The following is a 25,206-nucleotide window of genomic DNA, read 5'->3' as shown; positions in this document are numbered from 1 at the left end:
GATTTTCAGTACAAATCGGCAATTTCATACTTTAACCCCTATTATTAGTAATTTGTTTGGGTAAATTTGAGTATTTTGCTATACAGTAATATTGTACTCTATAGCAAAATACATAATTAAATTAGATTCGGCACAAGTTGTGATTATTATACTGTGTGATATTTCGCGATTATACTAGTATTTATAAAATATCTTTGTAATATAAATAGTAGTAATTCATTGGCATAGATGTGAGTACTTTGCTATACAGTAATTGTACTATTTAGCAAAATACATAATTATGAGATTCGGAAACGGAAGTTGTGACCACTGTACCGCGTGCCGTTTCTTAATTGTATTAGCATTTACAAGATATCTCTAAAAATTGTACTTAGTAGTAGTAACTCGTTTGTATAAATTTGTGTATTTTGCTTTACAGTAATTGTACGGTTTAGCAAAATACATGATTAAATAAGATTAGGAAACGGAAGTTGTGATTATTATACGCGGGCTGTTTCTCGCTTGGTGGGGTAACCTGATTGATATCAAGAGGGTTTAAAAGCGGGAAACAGTACGTGCTCGACACAGATTGTTACTAAAAATTCTCAGGTGAAGATTGTAATCAATGTACGTTCGTGACAATTAAAGTGAAGAAGTTATATCCAGTATTTAGTTATTTTAAATATCCCCTCCTCATACTGGTAACATTTTTTTAGAATTTCAGAGAATTTGCACGAAAGAATAACACAACCATAACATATAAAGCGTAAATGGTGGCTCAGTCGAGCTCAAGTAGATCTTTCGAGACCTATATCCGTAGCTAACTAACCACTGTATTTATTGTTCTGTGGTTAGGAACATACAAAGTATATCTTATCTACAATGTATATATACTAATTGATGAGACAAACAAGTCCCAAGAATATCACAAAATGCCAAAGTTTTCTTTTGTTTTGTTGTAGTGATGGTAACCTCAGCGCCGTCCAACGAGGCAGAACTCCAGCTGTACAGGGTGATGCAGCGCGCCAGCCTGCTTGCTTACTACGACACCCTGCTTGAAATGGGTACGTAATTCATAATAATAACAATAAAGCACACACTCATAGCCCCGCACTACGGAAAGCCTGTATCGCGGGTGCCATGGACTCATAGAACAATTCGTGAGGTCCGCTGGTTCGTTCCGCGGCTTAGTCGGTATAGCGTCTAGCGCGGTATGCTAGAAGACGTCAGTTCGAATCCGGCCGGATCGAAGGAATTTTTTCTAAATGTTCGATCTTTGTATTAATAATTATTCAATAAAATATTTAAAGACATTTACATTTATTTCTCTGCAAAACATAGGAAATATAATAAAATGAAAACTAATAGAAAATACAATTGAGTGACGTGGACGAAAAGATTAAAGACTCAGCATTACTAATTTTCTTTTGCCTTAGTACCTAAAGTTTAATTCTAAACCTTAGTCTAGGACAACATAGTAATCTAGAAAAATTCGCAAGTATTATAGGGTAACACAAAAGAGAGCCAAGGATGATAAATGTCAACATAAATGCGAGATAATTGCCGCAAGAGACACAGTCTTGCTTTTTGCACTTTTAAAATATAATTCTATTAATATTTTAATAAAGTAAAAGAATGTTAAGTAAAGACTAAATTAGACGCTTTCCTATCCTGCAAGTAAATAAGAATTCAGTTTTATAGACCCGTATTTCTTTACGGTAATACAGTGAAACAAAAAAATAAGTTTCAAAGTAAGGACAAAAGAAAATCCTGTCCCTTACCAGATGTATCAATAAAAAACCGACTAACTGCGCATACTAACCTAACCGAATGATCTCTTTGATGCCCATACTCTAACCACTTTCATAGGAACACAAGAAAAAATTCTTTCTCATCGTTCGAGCGCTGTTAAAAAATAGATTTCCATACGGCGAAAAAACGATCGCAGACGGCGTCTTATGCAAATTATTTTTTTTAATTTTTGTTATGGATTTTAGTTCGGCAATTGCCCACTCCGGAGAAGGGTTTGGCCGGCCGTCTTAAAAATCCTTTTGTCTTTTTTCGGCGCCCCTTCGCAAAATGGTCACGTAAGATATTAGCATATCTGCTTAAATTAAGTAAGTGTGAGTCGTTGTTTTTTCATCGAATCACACGTTTTTGCCGCACACAATGGTAACGAAATGAACTCGCCATTCAAGAAAGTTTTGCATATTAATGTCGAGAAATAGCATTAGTTGAATTCAATAATTTTTTTTCGGACATGAGAATAGATGAATATAAAAGTACTTATATTAAGTATAAGTTCTTCCCCATTATCATCACTACAAATAAAATTGTAGTTTAAGATATTTTATAATACAGTTGCTCAAAACGTGGTATTTTTCGCACTACAAATCGTGCGGAAAGTTGGATTTCTCGCACTAGTGCTTTTTACTTTTCCAGTTTTTTTTTAAATTTACTGTTATTTTAAGTCTTAAACATAGAACTAAAGAAGTTGTATATTTATTTAATATTTATGTGCTTTGTGACGTACATAAGTCATTCGTCATTAAAACTTATATTTATTTACAAATACTATATAATGAACGTATCGAGTGGAAGTCTCTGCCTACCCCTGAATGGGTGATAGGCGAGATTTCCATGTATATATTTGTTTTATGTATTACAGATAAATTGTATCTCACTACCGTGCACGGGTTCCTAAAGAAGTTTAAGCAAAAGTAGCAGGACTTCATAATAAGAAAAGTGGTTACAGACCGATATTACAGAAAATAAACAAAAACAGCACGTTAGAACTAGATTTCCATAGACTTTTAACTAATGGTTGCAGTGGTTGTATTTCATTATTTTAATTTACTAGCAGAAAATGAGTTTTGTTTAAATACTGTTTTATTTTACTTTCAATGTAGTTTTTTCGCAAATGTATTAAAAAACGTCGTTTGATACACGTGCGGATTTGTCATTTTCACTTGTCTCGCGTCTTGACCCTCGCCTCTGGCTCGGGCCAAGAAGCCTCGAGACTCGTGAATAATGACTAACTTTCCGCACTTATATCAAAAATAACTATATTTCTCAAAATAATATAAATCACTTAGCGAGAAATACAAGGCATCATAAATTTTTACAGAGAGCACGTGTTGACAAAATATCCAAATGAAGGTATACAAATAACATTTGGTGTTCTAGTATAATAAGAAAAAAAAAACAAGTGCCTAACTAAGTATTGTATATTACATATAGACTGGCGTGGAGCTTACCATCACGCGCACGTCTCGTTTGTTCCGTCATTTGATATTATAAAAAAAAAACAATCAAACTAAAAACACCAAAATTGTGAGAAATTCCTCGTAATGTGGAATTTTCAGTTCCTTGTTCCTAACTGGAATGACTGTATTTCCATATAACTTTCGGTAATTTTCATTGACTTACAATTATATGGACGTCGGGCCCACGCTAAAAAGTATCCGAACTTACAGGGCGTTAAAATCGTATACAGAGCGTCATTCACGCTCTTGTCTTCGTTTGTTCGACTGACAGCGAAGCAAGCAAAATTAGACAGTGCTGCGATGACATTACAATTTAAATTCAACGTTTTAGCTTTTCATATTCCTTGAAATGTCACTACGTTTAAATAGATTGACTTGGGACATTTTTTTCGTACTTTTTGTATTAGACCCGTCGTCCATTTATTTGTAAGTCAATGGTAATTTTTCATTGAGCCCCTTCGAATATTAGTTTTTTATTTCCACAATTCGCCCGCAGTTTATGTAGTTTTTTTAATAAAATTTCGACTCATCCAAAGAACAGAGAGTCAGATGTGATTATACAGAGAAAATATGATAAATACATAACTTCGTTAATCAAACTAAGACCTATTTATAGGTGTTTTAAGAACTTTTATCGCTTATTTAGTTTCTGACAAATAAAATCGAACACAGGTCGATCTGATATCCATAGCGAAGAACAACTAACGAAACGACAGTGTTCTGAGAATAAGCAGTCTTGCACATATATCTTTCTTCTACGGATGAGTCGATTTATCTGTGAACATTTTTTTTTTATCAATTATTTACACATCACAAATGTCATTAATATTGTGTTCTGATATGGTTCTGATATAAGGTTATGGTTGGATCATATAATGGCAATGGGAAACTAATGGTAATATTGTTTCGTTCTATTTGTAATGTTTTTAAATGCTTTTGGAAGCAAAACTCCATACTTCGATAGTCAAGGTGTGATTTCACCAGAGAATCATATAATAACCAAATTAAGTAAAATGAGATTGTAAAATCGAATTAATGCTTTGTTATAGGCGGCGACGACGTTCAGCAGCTATGTGACGCCGGCGAAGAGGAGTTTTTAGAGATTATGTCCCTCGTCGGAATGGCGTCAAAACCCCTTCACGTTAGACGGCTTCAAAAAGCACTGCAAGAATGGCTGAACAATCCCGCCCTCTTCCAGGTACCCATCGTACCGAACCTGTGCCCTACTGATCATCCCTGGATGCAGTGTAACCAAAGACTGGTAAACGTGCCAGTCAATCAACCGGTGCTACCAAGACCTATATCGTCCCCGGAGAATAGATCAATGTTCAGCCCGTCTCCTGGGGCCCCAGCTGGAGACAACAACAGCTGCTGTTCTAACACCTCAGCTCCTAACGCTAGTCCTATTCATAGCCATTCAAATTTCAACAAAATTGTACTGCCAACTTCTCCAGCATCTAACGCACCAGTGACTTCCACTGCATCCAGGCCTTTCTCCCCACAAAGCGCACTTCCGCCATCTGCTGGCTCTAGTCCAGGGTCTGTGACCTCCCCCGTCTTGACTCCTGTACTTTTGGACGTCCACGTTCAAAAACTAACAGTAGCGGCAGAAAAGCTCGTCAAACACATGCCGCAACTAGAGCCCAAGCCACAGAACACCAAGAGAAAAACATCAAAAGAACTGGAACACGTGATGATGATGCCAGAAACCGATCCTCGAAGGATGGAAGAGATCAGAAAATACGCAGCGATTTACGGGCGTTTTGATTGCAAACGAAAACCGGAAAAGCCCTTAACGTTGCACGAGGTGAGTACATGTACCACTAAAGATTTAACAATCATAGGTTATAGCCTTGAACTCTGGTGGATAATTTTGGGGTGTCCCAGGTGATGGTGAACGAGGCGGCTGCCCAGATATGCCGCTGTGTACCAGCACTTCTAGCGCGGCGGGACGAGCTGTTCCCTCTCGCCAGACAACTCGTGCGTCGGGCTGGGCTGCACTATTCAAAACATGGGTAAGTTCAAAATACTTTGCTAACAATTACACTAAGGGTGCCCGATTCGCGACCACAATTTTTAAAATCGCATTTCATTCGTTTCCAGATTACCTCCAACGGCAGCGCTCGGTGAAGAGCAGGAGGACGACATTACACCAAGCAAGAGACGACGCCAGGTTGCTCCCGTTCATGTAGATCTCACATAATAGATAAATCATGAGCACCTTTTAGAGCAACCCAGTACAGTCGCTTTTTTGTTCGGTAGAAAGCGCTCAAATACAATTTCATTTGCCATTTGCCTGCCTCTTTCGAAGAAAGAACATATTTGATTGGGAAGGGCAAAATTGTACTAAACTTTGAATCTAATGAAACTATTATTGAAAAATCTAGGGCATTGGATGGGAAATACTAACATTTTCTAACATAGGAACATACTTTTTATATAACTAACCTAACACGGCCTGGAATCTTAAATTAACAATTATATATAATAACAACCTCACGTCGAAGGATACATCTTGAGAAGTGAGGGAATATTTTGAAATATATAACTTCATTAAAATCAAAATACATATCAGAAAAAAAAACAAAGATACTACTCTAATTAGTATTCATTTTCAAAGTCTTGTTGGAAAAGTTCTTTCTATTGGTCCTTTTAAACCCTGCGCTGCGCATGAGTCTAATTTTTTATTTCATTAATTATGTATTATGTTTTTTTTATTTTATTTCCCGAAGGCAGTCCACGATCCTCACTTTATAATATTTCTACTTCATTATTAGCCAAGGTAAGCTTGATGCATTCTGTCGTACGCCTGAACGGAACACTTTCATATGCACCGTAGAAATTGTATGCTTTACGCTGAGAGGTATGGCCTGAGAATGACGGTAAGTAGATCTTATAAGATACTATGCATGCATTTTGTATACATGACTTTGTATTATATGTATATTTAGACCTATTACTACAAAGTTATGACGCTACAAACCACGAGGCTATTTGTACACATTGAAACAAAAAAATTGTTTGCACATGACTACTTAGTCATGTCACTAGGCTATCAAAGCTCTATGGGAGCTTGTTGTAAGGAATTAAGGAAAGTCGTATTGCAAAAGTGTCGTGATGTCTGCAATAAGCCTCTTACGTTTTAGCGCCAATTTCACAAACATGTAGTTCAACAATTTTGTTTTTATTACTCGCTCTTACACCAAATTGAAAGATGTTGCTACTGAATGCAAAATAGACTTAAAACACTTGTAAATAAAATCGCTTTTGGAGCGAGTTCATATTTTCGCAATGTTTTCGAAATTCATGATTTACAGTTTATGCTAACCATTAAAATCTTACGCTAGTCACATCCACCCAAGGCCTGCCACTGTGACAATATTGTCTACCTATCTCGTAGCTGAACCTTCCACGTTTCTAGTACCATTTCTTCACCACCTCTCGCAATATGTTCTGCGCAGCTTCATTTTAAGTTGGTCATCCGATTTTCTACGTTCTGGACCTTGATCTATAAGTTTCATGTCCAATATGACTCGCTTCATGGTTCTTTGTGCATCTCTCAGTCTGCACACAGCCTTCTGTGCGTCGTCTTGGCACCGTAGGACATCTACCGATTTCAGGATACAGTATCGAGCTTAAAGCTATCAAGTTTAAAGTTCGTTATTTTAGATGAGGCCTTTGCTTGCTGCAGTCAAATTATTACGAATTAAGAAATGTGATAGAAACCAATATCTGCTTTGGTTGAAGTAGACATTTTTATGTTTGTTTTTGCAATGCTAACTCGTTAATGTTAATTAAGAAATGCAAACAAGTGATCAATTAGTAACATGTTATGAACAAGTGTCAAAACTGTTCAAGACTAAAATCTGTAGACATTTTTATGGATCCTATTTGAATTTACATAAACCGTAAAAATACTTCCAAGAACGTCATTTATTATAACACGTGGCTATGCAACCGTATTCATGAGACTCTCCAAAGGAATGAACCTGAATGTCGACTAAACATTACATTAATGTTATAAAGAATAATAAGTACATACTTCTAGGACGGTCACTCATTGTAACACGTTCGGAAACTGTATTCTTAATAGAGGTAAAAACCTTCGTTCGGTTCAGTCAGGTAGTTTGAACGAAAAAGTTGATAGATAGATAATAAGCTCATCAGTCTACAGTTTTCCAGGTCCAAAAATAACGGAAACTTTTATGTCATTCAGGAAGACGACACAGGCAATGGAGTCCATACCAGTCCTGAAGGTCGTATCAACAACTCCAGCAGCTGGTGGGGCGTAAAGACCGAGAGCGACGACGCCGATGACGCTTCCAGGTGTTCCTTTTCCAGCACCAGTACTCCACCTTTGGTAGGCTACTATTATATTGTTATTAATTTTATTTATTCATCATATTACTTCAAATACTGAATGGATAATGATTGCGACAGCAATTTTAATTTGATTACTGTATCGTATCAAATTTATCACAAAAGTTATGTGTTGCTATCACGTTTCATCATTATCATCGACACTCCGACTTCACCCACAGGGTATGGCCTCCCGTAGTTTCGGCCATTCAGACGTCGTCCACCCATCTCGCTACAGGACGTCTCACGTTTCTACAACTGTTTCTTGGCCACCATTCGGTTATCGCTTTACTCCATCTGTCCTGCCCAGCTCCATTTTAAGTTCGTTATCAGATCCCCCATATCCTGGACCTTAGTTCGACTTCGGATTTCGGAATTCGGAACTCCATCTATAAGTTGGATGCCCAGCATGCTTCACTCCGTGGCCCTTTGTACAACTCTCATTCTGCTTCTATACCAGCATCCACGTCTCGGCACTAAGTCATAGTGTGTAGGACATTTACAGATTTCAGCATCAAGTGTCAAGCTATTAAGTTTAAAGTTGATTATTTCAATTTCAATTTGTCAATTAAGTTGAGTTGAAAGAATTACGTAGTGTGATGGAAACCAATATCTACCTCGGTGTAATTAGCCATTTTTAATTTTGTTTGCCTTTACAATGCTACCTTGTTAAAATCAACTAGTAAATATGAAAACAATCGTTCAACTATTTTAACTGTATTGCTGTGTTATAATAACTGGAATTTATTCATGTTGTGATTGATTCTATCTAGAATTCGTGAAAAAAGCTTAAACAGACCGTGTTTTCATTGTAGTAGCATATAAAAAACATTTCAAATTCCTATTTCATCCGAGCAATACAGCATTCCGGTTTTGAAAGGTAAGCGTGCTTGTAAAATTACAGTCCCATGTAGACTTGTCAACTTTGAAATTTAAAACTCTGAATGGCACTACAACTTTTATGGACAGGTGTGTCGCTTTCCACCAGTTCGCCCCGTCACTGGGTATCATAAAACAATCCATCACAAATATTTCTCACAGTAATTTAAAAAAACATTGTTAGACGCTTTGGAATGAGAAAAATAAAACCATATTTCAGGACGCAGAGGAATCCCGGCCTCAAGTCGTGGCTGCTCGCGGCGACAATATCATCGCAGTTGCCAACCCCGCGCTTCAAGCCGCACCGCACCCTCCGCACCCAGCTCGTAATCACTCCAACTGATCTTCGGCCATGCCGCAGCTCTCTCGAGTACATGCAGCTCTGAGCTCGGCATTCACATTACTGGTAAATATATGCATGCGACCATTCCCAAGTGCGCTTGATTTCGACTTTACTGTGATAGTGGCGTTTACGATCAAGAATTTCTGGATATCGTCCTGCAGTATACTTGAAGAGGTTGCAGATATAGGTAGAACAATAGCCGAGGATATCGTTAACATCGAATAATATAAAAGCGATTTCAAACTTTAAGTGTTAGTGATACCTATCGATCAGGGAGATTTGGTACACCTGGTTTGTAGCAATCGATAACAGAAACTCCTATTTGAGACCGCTTTTAAACAAAAACACGGAAATACCGGTACGAATTCAAACTTTACTCCCTATAAAACAAGTCAAATGTTAGAAATTAATACTTATAAGTGTTGCGCGTTAAGTTTCATCTTGTTGAAGTTTGAAAGTCGGTTTACATTGGCGGCGTACGCTGCTTCAGTTCTACGCAGCACGTGTCTGGGGCGCTTACACTTGTGATGCAACGTTAGGAAAACACCAATAGCGATACGCCAGTCGACTTCTAGCACCGCCAATGTTTACTGACAGAAAGCGTTACAGAATTTTAAAATAGTTAATATAAATAATATTTTTGCCAACTCTAGGCCCCCGTTCTGTATATATTTGAAATATAGTACCCGTACATTTACAAAATATTTAATCGATAAGACAATGTATATATATGAAAAGGTGTTGCAGTTCCAGCAGATTTGTATTTAAGCTCACATGTACAGTTGGGAATCTTCCCGTTTTCATATATAGGGCACACGTTACTAGAGTTTATGGTTAAACTCGAAAATTCGTGTTTTAACATCTACAATAGTTTTGGAGGTTCACCGTAAATTAGTAGTAACATCAAGGGGAGGTACAGGTGTTCCATAAATATGCATTAAAAATATGTAAGTTTAATAAGTCAAGTCTTAATCTGTAAATACAACCACATCATAGCTACATGCATACATATTTTAATTAATATATTAAACGTAGTTAAAAATATTTTTCATAGTATAACTAAGTAATATACGAGCATTCTGTCAGAGCAATAAACTCTATTTCTATAATCATTAACATGTAAAATATGATAATTCGGTTGGTAGTCAAGACAAGTACTTACCTACATAAGATATACATAAGGAAAATTTGCGTATAAAAGAAAAAAAAACGAAAAAAAAATAGACTAGGTTTGCCCATTAATAATATTATAATATCCTTTTCCATTCTCCTAACATAAGTAATGTTATTTATCATAGTCACTTATACATTTTCTCCTTCTTGTAAATAACTACGTTGATAAGATTCTATGCGATATTGTAGCGTAATTGACAACTTGTTTCAAGGGAACAATTTAATACTTACTCTCCATTAAATTAGGTCTTACATAATAAAACCCGATATTTTCCCATAGCGCGAAAAATGCTGTACATAGACAGATATTAGGATTAAATAAAAACATTGAAAAAATATTAAAAGAATAGAATAAACCATAAGTGCGTTTAATAATTTACGATTTAAACTCAAATTATTACATTTGATATCAAATTTAAATCGGTGATTATCGGTACATAATAATAAAAAAAAATGTATGCACACCTTCAATTACCAGTATACAGTTCTGTGTGCTAATACAAATCAAATGATGTTAGGAAATGAATAATTAAGGCAATTCAAAATAATTGTTAGGTAAGCTTTATTATTAGGTTATTAATGTAAATTACCCTAGAGGGTTCAACACTTTGTTGCTTCACCTATGTCGTGTACAGTGTATCATATTTGAGGCATATGCATTACAGTTAGCACAATTTAACCGTAATGTTCTGTTCGGACGTACATTCTTCGTTATAGTTATAAGATGCATTTTATTAAAAATTACTATTAACTTGCAAATGTCGTAACACAGTCGTAAGTCTATTTTTCTAAAAGCTGTCTCAGAGTGTACATAATATTATTATCTAACAGTTTAAATTAAGCTTAAGAAATATTATTAGAAAGTTGTATTAATATAATAAACATTGTAGATTTGAACCGTTGAAATACATTATTTAAAGCCGGTTAATCGTACTCATGTTGGTAGAATGTCAAATAAGATTTAGTGTTAGTCATTGAGAAAATTAAACAGTTAAATGAATTATTTGTCATTATAAAAAAAATCATTTAAAAATCATAATCGTACGTTATTTTCTTTGACTTTCTTTCGTCTCTCATATCTATCTATCATACTTTATAAGGAAGCTTGGTTATTAATTATAAGACTGAAAAGGGAAACAAACGAGGCTCAATCGTTATTTCTCTATAAACTCGTTACTGGAGCAAACACTCTTGAAATTTGAAATAGTTTTAGTTTTTAATTAAACTTTTCTCATTACGAATAGGTTTATCGTTCAAATCCATCTGAGCTGATTACTGACATCCGTTCGAAATAATTATTAAGTAATATTCGACCAAATCTAAACACAATGCCAAGTATGAAGCTTCTTTCGCATCAGGCATCTTTTTGTCGAGTATTATTTTCTTCACCCCAATTGTTTCGGACGGGCGGTCGGATGGAGAACGGGAGTTGTGTGACCATCTTGAGGTCACAGTCGCCTTTTTTCTTTAATTAATTAAACTTTTAACCATAATCCCATCTAATGGTAAGTAATTCTGTGGCCGAGAACAAAGAATTTCCTTGCAAAGGCAAAGGATTGCCTTGCCCGCGCGTTTTTGAAAGGTCAAAATTAACTTCTCGTTTTGCTTAAAAGTTTTAGTCACACGTTTTCAGAATTTGTGAATAATTTCAGAAATTACTGCGAGGCTAGATCGGATCATCGTCAAAGGAAATTGTTTTCGAACTGGTCAAGGCACTGTTGATGGCACTTTGTGGGATCAACCTATTCTAAAGTTACCTAGGTGGGAGGGGCAGTGTCCGCCTAGCCCCGTCTGGCGGAAGTTACCACCATTTTCACGGTATATACTAGTTCTTTGGCTGCACTCAACTAGCCAGTGAAAATTGCCAGTTCCATTTGCTGACTTCGGCCGCCATATACAGCAGCTTTGGCGTCCTATGTCGGCTTCTACTCGGGTATCCCTCTCGAGTAGAAATTCCCGAGTCACCCCTTGAGTTCTAGTTATTTTAACGGGCTATAATTTATTAATTTATAAATTTTGTTGTTTACTTTTCAAGCTTTTTATTTGCGGACATTTTTCGTTTTCCTTCGATTTTTTGTTTGTATTTTAAGTTTTTCATCAAATTTGACACTTTCGAGGCAATAGTTCAACAATTCTAAATTAGTTACTAAGACAAATCCCCCATAAACAGAGACCAATTCACAACGTTTCAGATTCTGATAACTTTGAGTGACTTCCAACTTGTTGAATCAGTTTGACCACGACACTCAAAATGATCCAACACGACCTCAATATTTTAGAATTTGCAAGCGTTGTGACATTGACATTGTTGATTTATGCGCGTCTTCAGTAAATGGATTGAGTTTCATTACCAAGTAAATTCTTTAGGAAGAGAGTCTAATGGTTTAAATGATAATGGAGCACATAATCTACATCATTGACACGTTGCATTTTGTTAGAGTCTATTATTGTAGTTGTTTTTGACAGATTTTGACACCGTTGTTACATCTTAAGCAATCGCGCAGTTTCTACTCTATTGTGCTTTTGATTCGCGGACAATTGTCAGACGGGGGCTACTCCGTGCTGCCCTAAAGTTGCAGCTCTCAGCACAGAGCAGCCGCTGTCTCGCCAATATTTTCGCCAAACAATACCATGCGAGTGTGACTTGATGGAAGTATTCGGGAAGCGTTCCGTTTAGTTTGCGGTACTTGTTGTACCTGGCCAGCACTGCAACCTATTGACTCATACTTCTGAATACCCCCATCGATTCCAAAGGAACTACCAGCTAAACACTGCCATTAAAACTGCCATGATTGCCTTTAGATTAGTAAAGCTAGCTGTGATGTAATTTTCTAAGTTTTAATTTCACTGGGTAAAGGTTTTTTAGAGAGTAGTTAAAAGAAAGAATTGTTAATATAAGGAATAACTTCACCCGGTAAAATGTTACTTTCAAGTTTTGATGTGCTTTATTTGTCAATTCACTTCGTTTCAATAATGATAATAACAAATGATTATTATCGCCATCATATCACAATGGACTTCCATACTGTTTTTACATAAAGAAATATTATACGCCTGGTGACTTCTGATCTAGAGAACAATTTGTAAGTGCAAATTAGGTTGCAGATCACAAAGCCGTCATGCGACTGTTGGAGACGGTTATTACAAAATAGTGATTTTGAGAAGACGTATTTTTATTAGCACAGTCATTGTTTTGTAAAAACTTGTTTTTTGTTAGGGGCTGGCGATGAACTATAATGAAGAACGGACAGGCTTAATTATAAATTAGTGACATTAAGGGAGGGAGGGAGGCACGGTTTTATTTTCTTTAGTTTTGACCACATGAAAACTGCAGTTGGAACAGTTTAATTTATTTTTCTCTATTATTTAAAAAAATAAAATTTCACGCGGTATAAAAACAAGTATTTTCACGTGTCACTGATTTGTTATTACGTTTACAATTCATTGTTGCAATGGCCTATTCTATACCACACCATCACACACATTGAACAATGAAGCATTTGGTAATCTGCGGATAAGTGACTCACCATACTTATAACGCGGAATCGCACTACGCTGCACGGTCGGAAAAGGCTTTATGTCAATGCAGTAAGAGTGAAAAAGTCGTTACTCGTTTCGTTTTCACTTGAACCCTGGATGCGAAACGTATTACGTCTTTGGCGCTCTTAATGCATGGACATAGCTTTATATTGACCAGCTTATTGCAATTTCGGGTTGATAACTGTAGTTACTCCGGTAATGTTGGAAGCCCTAGGGTTCTCTGTTTATGGGGGGAATATATTTTGTTGAGTATATGTGTAGGTTGTTCGACGGTAAGCACGGACTGTTATCAAGTAGCCGCATGGCGATGCATCGCTTCTCTTATCGAAATAGAATTAATCTATATTATAATATTGTACTCTAATACTGTACAGCTGTACAGTCTCTATTGCTGCTATAGACAAGCATTTGTATATTGGAATATAATTTGAAGGTTGAAATAGTTTAATTGGTCGTTTATAAGGAATTCTTAAATACTATCTTAGATTTGTAATTTCCATTCACCAAAAAAAAAAACTAACAAAAAAAGGTCTGTAAATACGTGACCGGTTTACTTCACATTCATTTGTCAATCTTAGGATATTGTTTACGAGGCCACACACTAAAGTACACACGTCAGCACATCAAGCTACATATTTTGACGTATCTTCGAACAAAAATGTGTAGTCTGGTTTACCGTTGTCCGTACATTGACAGTCGTACAAACTGTCATCATTAAAAAATTATAAGGGGTGCTAAAAAATATTGTACGGATACTCTTAATGCCCTATTAATAACAACAATATTTGGTGATTAACAATTTCATAATTTTTTAGACATATTTATATTTTTTTCCTTTTTTTGTTTATATCGTATTAAAGTATTTTTTATTTAAAATTCATCTGTCGGCAGTAAAATTGTCCGTGCCCAATTTGTTAGCACTTTGTATAAGCAACATTGAAATAAACATAGTATTATTGACGAGGATTCAAAAACATTGTGATCTGATGATACAGTCGAGTTTGCTCTCAGACATTTTCGAATACGAAGAGGCATCGTAATTTAATGGGCGACATTTAGAAAGGCTCAGTGTGTGGCTACTTGTACTTAATAAACGTTGAACTAGTAATTAGTTACCAGCGAATAGCGCTGCGTAAAAATTAAGCTGTATATATGAACACCACCGACGACATTACACTGAGGATTAACGTAGTTAAGATTTAAGAAAACCACAAGGTGTAAGTATATATGCATATATAATTTTTTTGGTGTTTTCGCATCAACTTCCCAATTCGGCAAGAGAACTAAGTTTTTGATTTTAAATTGTCAAAATTGCACACAAAGCGGCCATAATTCTAAACCGTATAGTAAAAATATATAAATTGTTGGCAGCTATTGATAAAAATTTTCTAAACTCTCTATTTTCATATAAAAAAAGAAAAATTAAAAAATTGTAATTTATATTTTTGTATAAAACATTGCGAAAATAAAAAAAAAATATTCCTAAGCTAGACGCTAGGACAGTAAAATACAGTAGTTATTAGTGCATCTCTTCAAAGTGTTCCGCTTTGTTGAGGTTAAATGCGTAGGATTATTAAGTTCTAAATATTACAGATTTAACTTAAAAGGTAATTAAATTTTAATCTCGGTTAGGTATTGATGAATTAAGAGCATGGAATCGAACGGCATGTAACTTGGACACCATCCACACAATTGAACTTAACGAAGTAATAAAAAAATGGACATTTGGAGTACAAAGTTGTTGATTCTTCTCAAGATATTTTTTCACGGCAATATTTTAAAAATCTAGCATAAACACAACCATTACTGTACCTACCTCTTTCGATAGGGTTTCGATTAGTTGAGAAGAATAGTGGAGAATAAATCGAATAGTAAATTTTCTTGGTTGTTTTTATTTCTAATTATTGTTTAAGTACATAGGTAGGTATCGTAAATCATAACGTAATATAGGTAGATTTTGTAAGCTTACACGTAAGATTAAGTTAGGCAACCGATGTTTCAAGCTCATTAGATAAAATTACTATCGCTAAGCAGTAATGTGTGCATTACGGTGTTCCGCTTTTGAAAGGTAAAGGTTAAATTACAGGCACGTGGGACTTGTCAACTTATGTCTCAGGGTGACAGGGGCAGTCGTAGTGCCCCTTAGATCTTTGCTATTTATTTGATTTATCTTTGTATCATAAAAAAATTCAAAGCTCAGAGATCAGCGTTTGTTAAAAATCTTAACGAACTAGGCTTTCGACTGTTTAGAATAAGTTACGTCGCTATACAGATTTTTCTAACATATGTACGTACCGACAGAAGCTTGCATATGCGAAATTTCAGGGTAAGGTTTCACTAGTACGTGTTATATAATTTACGTACGTATAAGTACTTATTTTCCAACAGTTTGGCTTTGGAACAATGATAAGCTTTAATTAATTATGGTCGTGGCGTGTTATAAATAGTTCCGGTTCAATGTGTAACAAGGCCCATGTTCATGGGTGTCGAACAGGCGACCAAGGTTTTCACTCACCTCTCAACATCTGGTTTAGCAATAAACAAGGTGATATAAGTTTTCTTATAATTTTGTTCATCCATTATAATTTATTTTTCTGGAGCGTTGTCTTTCACAATAATAATAATAATAATCGTTTATTGGTTCCTGAACTTGAGCCCTAGACACCGGCCGACTGTGCTAATGCCGAGGAATACCGCTTCTCGCATTCAAAAATTCAAAATAAATCTATTAGACCATGGGAGAGTGGTAGTACGGTTCAATAATATATAATAACCGATAACCATAAAAAAAAATATAATAGATAACCGAACCAATATCATCAATAACTTTATTGATTAAGAATACACCCATCATTTAAAACAAAAAATAATTAAAATTTATTTACTATAATTAAATTAAGTCGTTGTGACCGTTCTATATAACCCTGTATATTCACTAGTTAAGTATTATAAGGCTTAGGTTACTCATTAGACCATTTGGGATGTTGGAACTGAAAAATGTCAATGTTTCCCATGCCAATTTGTTGTTTTGTTTGATTTATTCGTAAAAATACATCTAGCGACTTCAAAACTTTTCATTTCAACATTCTTTACAATTAATTGCTTTTAAAAACATGTACATATGTATCTAGATTGCCATTTTCATATAAAACAATTAAAAACTCTAAAAAAAAATCTACATCGTCGCCATTGTAAATTGTACTAATGAATAATTCGTTCAATAATACGTGTATACATTAGGCTAAGTTAAGTTAGAATCATTCACTTATTAATCCAGTTCTTATTTTAATTGTCGCATTACCTTTAAACATCACAACACCTGTATTGTCATTTAATTTTTGTTCAGAGCGCGATTGTTAGAAAAACTCCAATAGGTCAACCGAAAATATTATAATGGCAAGCGAATGTATTAAATGCGAGCTCTTGACGGGGATATCTGATCCTCGTCTATAACCGCCAGATGTGTTCAAACCATGTAATGACTCGAAGTCTGAAACATTTGACGAAATATATAAAGGGGATTGGTCGCGAACTTTGTGCTTAACGGCTTCATATTTTGTAGAATTCAAAGCATCTTCGATACATTAGTTACATTAAAATTTTAACATTTGATTCGCTTAAGAAAAACGAAAAATAAATACTTTGAATTAATTTACATAACGTCGTATATCTGTTTTTTTTTAAACAAACACACGCCGTGTCCATGGGACCTCTAAGGGTCCGAAGCTTCATTTGTTTGAAAAAACATATGTACGTAATTAGATTCGAAAATATAGTTACATTTCCAATCTACATAAATTAGATCAACTCATGGATTTCCAGGACCATAGAGAAATTGTTACCGCAAATGCTTGCAAGCTTTGGTCAGAAATATGATAGCTATTTTTTATTTGCGATTTTGGACTCGGTGGTCAATCCCCTTGTGGTTCAGTATGATCGAGGAGTCATGTGCCGTGAGGTTCCCGGTTAAGGAATCCAAAAAAGGGTTTTCCATAATAATCCCCATCATATCGAATATAGGAATAAGTATGATAATAATTAACCCTGGTGTGCATACAAATAAAGAGTAGTGTGTACAGCATTCTCAGTCTTAAATTAGTTTAGGCTTCCGTCAGTTGTTTATAAAAATATATACACCGGCACATTTCACGGAAAGAAAAGGGAGGTAATAAATTACTAATAGTTTATTTTAGACTCGACTCGATCGCCTTAATACAGCTTGTAGAGCTTGGGAATAGGCAGCGGCAGAGGGTAACACATATTTTCACAAATATAATGTACTTTCACAAACCACGGTCAAGAGCATACAAAACAATGAATATCAAAAAACATTTATACCAATGAATAAAAAATAAATGTAATTCGAAATATGAATAAAAATATATAAAAAAATCTGTCGTCAACACAGCCTTACTTAAATTTAATTTGGATAAAATCGAATTAAAAAAGAAATTGTGATAAACAGAAACAGCTGAAAATTTAAAAATTGTAACACGTTAACGTTGATCAAAACAAACTTTAGTAAAAAAACTTGAGAAGAGGTATTTATTAATTGTTAGCCTATGGGAATTACAGCCCAACCCCTCTCACAATGAGAGGGTTTGAGTTCTAGTTGCAACGCAGACGCAACGGAGATTCGGAACTTTGCGGCTGTGTGTAGATTTCCTCACAATGTTTTATTTAACCAAAAAGCTTAAGAAAAAATCCGAAAAACTAAGAGGTGCAAACCCAGATTCGAACCTAAGCTAGAAGTAAAAAAGGAATTAAAACAGAAAGGTCAAGGAAGAAATTAAAACAAATTAATAAAAAATGACAGTGGACTAAATTCTTAATTTCATTTTCTTATGAGAAAATAAGTGGAAATAAATACTTTTTAAAACACACGGCATTATCTTAAGGATTTTACTAGTGTTCCCCTAAATGTGCCGGTGTGTGTTTATTATTTATCAACGTAGGATATTTCCCGTCGCATACAAACTTGTTTCTTTTGAAATAAAACTTTCTGATCAGATTTCTTCTTAACAGACTTTCTAGTAAGATACTTTTCTAATATTTATAGTGAGGGTGTACATAATGTAGGTTTGTAGGAATAAGAATGAATGCTACACTTTGTTGTACCTGCAATTTGATTCAGTTTGTCATGTTAAAATGGTCGCGAACGATGCGCTTGAAGCCGTTGAATTTTGATTTGACAGAAAATTACTCCAGTTGGCACTTTTAAGTTGATTTTATTTATTAAAGGTCACTGTACGTATGTAGTTTGTGATGTGGATTATTTTTTGTTGACTTAATTTGTTATGGAACACTAGAATATAATATCGATAAAAAGGAAAGTATTAACAACTTTCCAAATATATCATTTAACGATTAGTTATACTTATAACGTAACACTAAATATTTGATGTAAAATACTAATAGATATAAAGATATAGTCAAGGCAATTGTAAAAAAGTAGAAATTCTGTGTTGTCTAAAGTTTCTTTGCTCAGAGGACACACAGATAGTTATAACAATTTATCTAAAAATAATATTAATTATTTCCAGGTTGTAACATTAAGGCCCAGCCCTATTTACTTCAGATAATGGTGGTTGCAATTCGTGAAAACAGGAGAATTATAATATAGCCTTTATGTTACATCCTTTACTGGTTCTGAATTGAAAACTGGAAAATAAACAACAATTGTAATAATCCTTTTCGAAAACAAACATTCTGAAATAGAAATTTGCAACTAACGGAAAAATGTAATGAAAAGATTTCCTCTGTGTAACACAATCCTTTACTGGTTCGGAATTGAAGACTGAAAAATAATCTGCAATTGAAATAATCCTTTTCGAAACAAGATAACCTGAAATAAAAATTTGCAATATACGGATAAACATAAACAAAAGACTGCCTTTATGTTACATCCTTTATTGGTACCGAATTCAAAACTGGAAAGTAACCAACAATTGTAATAATACATTTTGTAAAATCGCAACTTACGGGTAGACATAACAAAACCGGCTAATGTCCACTTGCTCTAAATTTAAATGTCTTAAACCAATGCTTACAATGCAAAAGACACTCTTAATACATTGTGATAAGATTGTCTTATCAATTTAAGCATCGGTTTAGTGCAAGTTGCCATAAGTGTGTATTCTACACAAGTATGTTTTTTATTACCTAGTGTGCAATGTATAAAGTATCATGAGGTTTGTGTCATGTATGTAGGAAGAGGCGGCAGGGAGATGTCGGCCGTCAGTGGACGTCTGCCAGGTACCACTGTTCTTACTGACAATACAAGGAGGGTGGAACAACAATGCAATGGAAATGAGACCAAAACTTCAGCACACAAAATTGTAAATGCATTATTAAATTCAGTGATTAAAAAGTTATTTGTTATGCAAGGCTTAGAATAATAACGCATAGAAACCTAGTCCGCACACGCTAAGTGAGGCAAATTGAAGCGCGCCCAATGGGCCTACACGAGCGGGCGGGCCGTCAGTGCTCAAGGTCAACTTGCACCGCGAACAGCTCAAGAATTTTAGCTAAAAATGACGAAATGTTTGGTAAATGAGTGTAAAAATACGTCAGATAAACATAAAATAGATACTAACATCACATTCCACAAGGAAGTAACGCGTTTCAACTTGTATTTTTATATAAATATTCACTAAAACCGAAAATTAACCTACTACCAAAACTAGCCCACATGAATTTGATTTTTGCCTCGCTTGTGACAGTTCGTTTGATATGAAACTATCATTCTATGCGTTATTATTCTAAGATGCAAGGCTGCAAAGTTGTTCTTTAACGCGAGTTCTTATATTGAAACCTGAGCAAGCGAAGGAAGCTCAGATTGAAAGGCTCAGGTTCAAAAATAGATTCCTGAGAGTAGCGAGGGTTTCAAGCCACGAGACGTAAAACAACTTTGCTGCTGAGCGAACACACAACTTCATCTCACTATAGCGATGAAAATGGTAGATGAAAGAAAAACAGTTGATTTTTTTTTCTTCTTTCCATAAAGGAAAAGGCAAAGGTTTTACACCATACAGCCAAGTCTTGGTACATTATTTTTGAGTCATATCTTCGTTTAATTGTTTCTGTAAATATGGACGCCACAAAGAGGATAGGCAATTTGAGGCGACGTGCTTGGATTGACTCGGGATTCCTTAGAACGGGCCGATACGGGTATTTTAGTTCGAGATTCGTATAATTTCGCGTTTTAATCTTCGATTAAGGCACAGTAGCACTATCCTGTTCCACTTTAAACTAGATTTCTCAAAATAATTGAAAGTCAAAATAAAAACTGCTTTTTTCCCTCCAAAAGAACGAATCGAAAAACAGTTGAACTAAAAAACATCAGTTTTTTTTTATTAAAAAGAAAAGTTTATCTTCGGATGCGTTCTGAATTTACACCTCATGATTTTTTATATTTGCTTGTATTTTTATTTTGTTTGATTAAGTGATTAAGTATTAAGAAGAATTAAAATAATTTAATAAACACAATTAGTTATCATTGTTTGTTTAGCGTCAATACTAATAAGAATAAAATATACAAAAGAATTCATATTACATAAATAAATAATGTACGACGAATCGCGTAGTTGAACGTGTCATTTTCTTTTTTCTTTTTTTTATCGAAAGAAGAAGTTAGGTGGACCACAGTCCATCGTCAAAAAAACGCTTTTGCGCGCAGATTTCTAATGAGAAAGAAAACTTTTCCGAGCTAGTGAGGTGAAAATAATATTTTGTCGTTCCGCCCTACTTGCTGCGCAGGAATAACAGTGGAAGAGGAGAGGTGGTGGGAATCTACCCGTAAGTTGCGACTATAACAGTTGTCTAAATTGTGACTTCAGTCAACATCGCATAATATATCAAATTAAATAAGAAAATCAGAGCTATATAATAAGAATTGTACATACAGTAGAAATCTCATCGACCCGAAAGCATTCGGTCGGTGGTGTTTATAGAGGTAGGTCCGTATTTATAGTAATTATAAGTGATAATTTTATTTATTTATTTTTACAGGCAAATTAGTGTGTGTATTTAGTTATCCCGCATGCTTTGATGTTGTGAAATATTTTTATTTTTAAATGCAACGAACAAATGTTTTTAATTTTATCTCCAGTATTGCAGTGACGTTTCTCAATTTGACTTGAAATTAATATCTGAACATGTAATAAGTATACTATAATAAAACGTGTAAGAAAATCTCCGGATCTTTGATAGGTTGATAATTTTATAATAACAGCAGATCTCAAAAAAATCAGTCGCAAAATTTTAATCACGGATTATGTAAACAAAAATAGATTATTTTAGTTTTTGTGTGTCTTTAAAAAGCAAAACTCTTGCGGTTTTAAATTTTCGCGATTATTACACATACAAAATGAAACTATTTTTTCGGATCTAAATGGCGTATATTAATTTTTCGAACTAATCAACGTGTCACGCCCTTTATTATATTACGTTCCCGTGGTTTACAGAATCGTATGACGTGTAAATGGCACGAAACGTTGGTTTGTTAACCGACTTCAAAAAAGGAGGTTTTTTTGTCGGAAAGGGCGTACTTCCATAGTTGTCCCATTTCATTTTGAAGAAAATCATCGACCTCGAAAGGTGGCTGTTCACGAATGAAGATTCATTTTTATAAATAGCGCCTAACTTTAATTTAGGAGCAATTACTTCAATGGTTGATTTTGCAATTTCTCCAATTCATTGCGTTTTTCTCTCAATATGCTTTGAATAGTGAGAACCGATTTTTATTATTTCCAGTGTCAAGTCGTGTATAGTGGCGAACTACGGGATATTTCAATAAAACTTAGCAAATTAATACCACGTACTTTTGAGGTCGGTTTTTTTAGTACTCTGTACTGAGATTATTTGAAAAAACAAATATACTTGATTGAGATCCGAAAATATGGTTTCATTCCCATCTCAAAAGTCTTTTAAGATATCCTGGAACTTTGTTATTTGTCCGGACTTGTAATTAGTTATGCCACTGCAATCATCACTGCCAACTAGACGTTCTTTTAAGGGAGACACCACACTTATCACGCTCAGAAAAAGTTGCAATAAGAGCGAACAAAACTTACGCGTTTCGCTTCACCCCGGATCTGACCGTTGCTTTTCTTCTTCCTGTCCTTATCATGTTTTTTTTTTCCACTCTCATCAGCTGTCATTTCCATACTAACATGTCATCTTTCACACAATCCATCCATCTTTTCTTTGGTCTTCCTCTCCCCGTATGTCCCTCCATATTCATACCTAACACTCCTCTCGTCACATGACATTCTTCCCGTTGCGCAAAGCACTAATTACTTGGATACAAAGCTTTTTCTGAGCGGCCCCAGCGATTCTGCGTTCATAATTATGGTGACTCCTTAAACTTTCTTAGATTTACAATTACTTGAGAATTGTCTCATCAGATATGATGAGACAATTCTCAGAGACAATTCTGAGAGTGTATAGTTTTAAGTTGAGCCTTTCTGCACGATGACGACGTGTGACAAACAATGGAATTTTCTTTTCGTTTTTATTGATTAGTCGTCAGAATGAAGCTATCGTCATTGTCAATTAGGGCTCGATGACACTGTGGTAGGGCTTCTTGCATAATATACACGAGCCATAGTATGAAGTAAGTAATAATATAAGAATGAGAAATATTTATTAAAAATAAGATTCCCAATTTTTTTTTATTTTTCGCTTTTTCCTTTTTTTTCCCCGCATAAACAAATCATTTTACTCTGATTTAAAGAAACGAAAACGGTTTACGAGCGTTGTGCGCAAATACGAATCAGCAACATCGTTGTCAATCCATTTACGTTCCGTAGAGCTCTCTCCATCGTGCGCCATTTATTTACATCTACTTTATTCTCCACTTTTAACAATAGTTCATAAAATGTTTTAAACATCACAAAAACCAAAAAAGTACACGATTTTCTAGTTCAAAAACAATTCCTATTTTTGTTAGAGCGGTGGTATAACGGGAGAAATGTCATGGCATGGGAATAATGATACTGGTTTGTGTTTGCACACGAAGACCGTGAAATGTTTTCAGAATTCTGTCGTGTCGAACGTGGCGATTATATATTAACAAATTTTAACAATACTTCAGCAGAAAAAATCCGAATCAAAAGTTTTTTATTTAAATTTAATTTTTCGTTGCGCCAGTCTTCCTAAATCTCAAATCCCTTTCAGAAGTGAAGGTCTAATTATACGTTTAACCATACTTAAATAAAGCGTGTACATAATTAACTTTGTTAAGGTCGTTTGGCAACTTTATTTCAATCACCATCGCAAGACTTAGGAAATATTAGGGTAAGTACTTGGGCGATTTTTTATATGCTGGTCACTTTCCAGTCTTGTATATTGTTCATACGTGGACACTTACCCTAATTGACCAGTAGCTTATATGTAGATAGATTCTTTATACGTTGTATTAAAATTGTTTTAATTGCGTGTGTAGTGTGTGTGTGTTTTTGGAAAGGAGCTTCGGTTAGGTATTCATATTTTTGGTGAAGTTACGTCGATGTCTTTTTTTTTATTGTGACTCGGCAAAATGACTGCACCGCGCCTGATGGAAAGTGCGAATACAGTCCAGAGATGAGAGTAACGGATGGAAAACACAAATATCTTCACTCCATCACTAACATTTTGCCGGTCTGGCCAAATGCTTCTTCTTCTTCTTCTTCTTATTTTTTTTTATCATATTAACAGTGAAAGTTTTGAATCAATCACAATAAAAAATTAAGGACATGTAAATTTTCACGACAAAAACAACCACAAACTTTCCTCTAAATTCTACAAGATAACCGCGTTAAATTCAATAAGCACTTTACATAAGATTTCTTTTTATATCAACAGACCTAAATAGAACATAGTATACGGTTGACATTTTTCAAATGGTTTTATTTTCGTTTGTAAAAAAATAAATTTAAAAATAAAATGAACCGTATTAGTACGGCAAAAAATTTGAAATCAAATCAATTTATCTTTCGTCCGTTTTAAGTATTTTGAGTACGGGTAATGAATACAAGGTTATCTTATACGGGTCTGTCACCTAAAACAAATTTTAGGTAGGGCAGTACTGTCACCCTACCTGTTTCTGCCGCCAAGCAGTAATATGAGCATTACTAACAGGGTGAAAGTACAGACACATGGGACTTTCCAAGTTATGTCTCAGAGTAACGGACGCACTGCCAGTGCCCTTTGATACTTACCAGCAGGCGCACGACTCGTTCGTCACGTCACTTAGTGTCACAAAAAAAATACAATTCTTGAAAATTTCCGTGATATTGAGATCGCTCGACCATTTCTTTTTTACAGTTGAAAACAAACAAATTTATGTAATCAAATTTAGACAAAAATCACATATAATTACGACGGCAATAGGTTATATTTAAGTGGACAAATGAGCAAATGACAAGGAATCGGTTTTCGAGAAATTGACATTTTTATAGTAAATATTATAATTCAGAGAAAGGGACAGAGCGAGTAAGTAAACAAATCCAAATATAAAAAATCTTAAACCCCTATACAAATCATCTGCCTATCAACTACTTGTTGAGATCAATCCGACGAGAACAAACTCGCTGTCGTACGTTAACTAAAACTCGGCAGTGACAAAATAATTTTTGAGATATCATAAATAACCATAGACCAGTTTTAGAATATCAAAACTGTTCA

At 34.9% G+C, this 25,206-nt stretch overlaps 1 protein-coding gene across 3 annotated transcripts in view; it reads left to right on the top strand.

Moving 5' to 3' along the window:
- The window catches only part of LOC113238965 (NGFI-A-binding protein homolog), a 53,884-nt gene extending 33,893 nt beyond the window's left edge, over positions 1-19,991 (top strand). Inside the window, exons 2-8 of one of the 3 annotated variants that reach the window (XR_003311147.1) lie at positions 942-1,043; positions 4,295-5,052; positions 5,133-5,260; positions 5,349-5,433; positions 7,462-7,605; positions 8,704-8,889; positions 19,083-19,991. Coding sequence is in view for 1 of the 3 variants with exons in the window: in XM_026475833.1 (XP_026331618.1) it covers positions 942-1,043; positions 4,295-5,052; positions 5,133-5,260; positions 5,349-5,433; positions 7,462-7,605; positions 8,704-8,826 (1,340 nt within the window). In the remaining 2 variants the exon portion in view is untranslated. Of the gene's footprint in view, positions 1-941; positions 1,044-4,294; positions 5,053-5,132; positions 5,261-5,348; positions 5,434-7,461; positions 7,606-8,703; positions 9,851-19,082 lie in introns of those variants that run through there. The other 2 variants (XR_003311148.1, XM_026475833.1) reach the window with 2 other exon arrangements.
- Positions 19,992-25,206: the final 5,215 nt, after the last annotated feature.

Source organism: Hyposmocoma kahamanoa, unplaced genomic scaffold (assembly GCF_003589595.1).
Source record: "Hyposmocoma kahamanoa isolate Upper Pololo Valley unplaced genomic scaffold, ASM358959v1 98972, whole genome shotgun sequence".
Taxonomy (NCBI): domain Eukaryota; kingdom Metazoa; phylum Arthropoda; class Insecta; order Lepidoptera; family Cosmopterigidae; genus Hyposmocoma; species Hyposmocoma kahamanoa.
The sequence above is the reverse complement of the archived record's forward strand: the minus strand, read 5'-3'. Positions and strand labels throughout refer to the sequence as shown.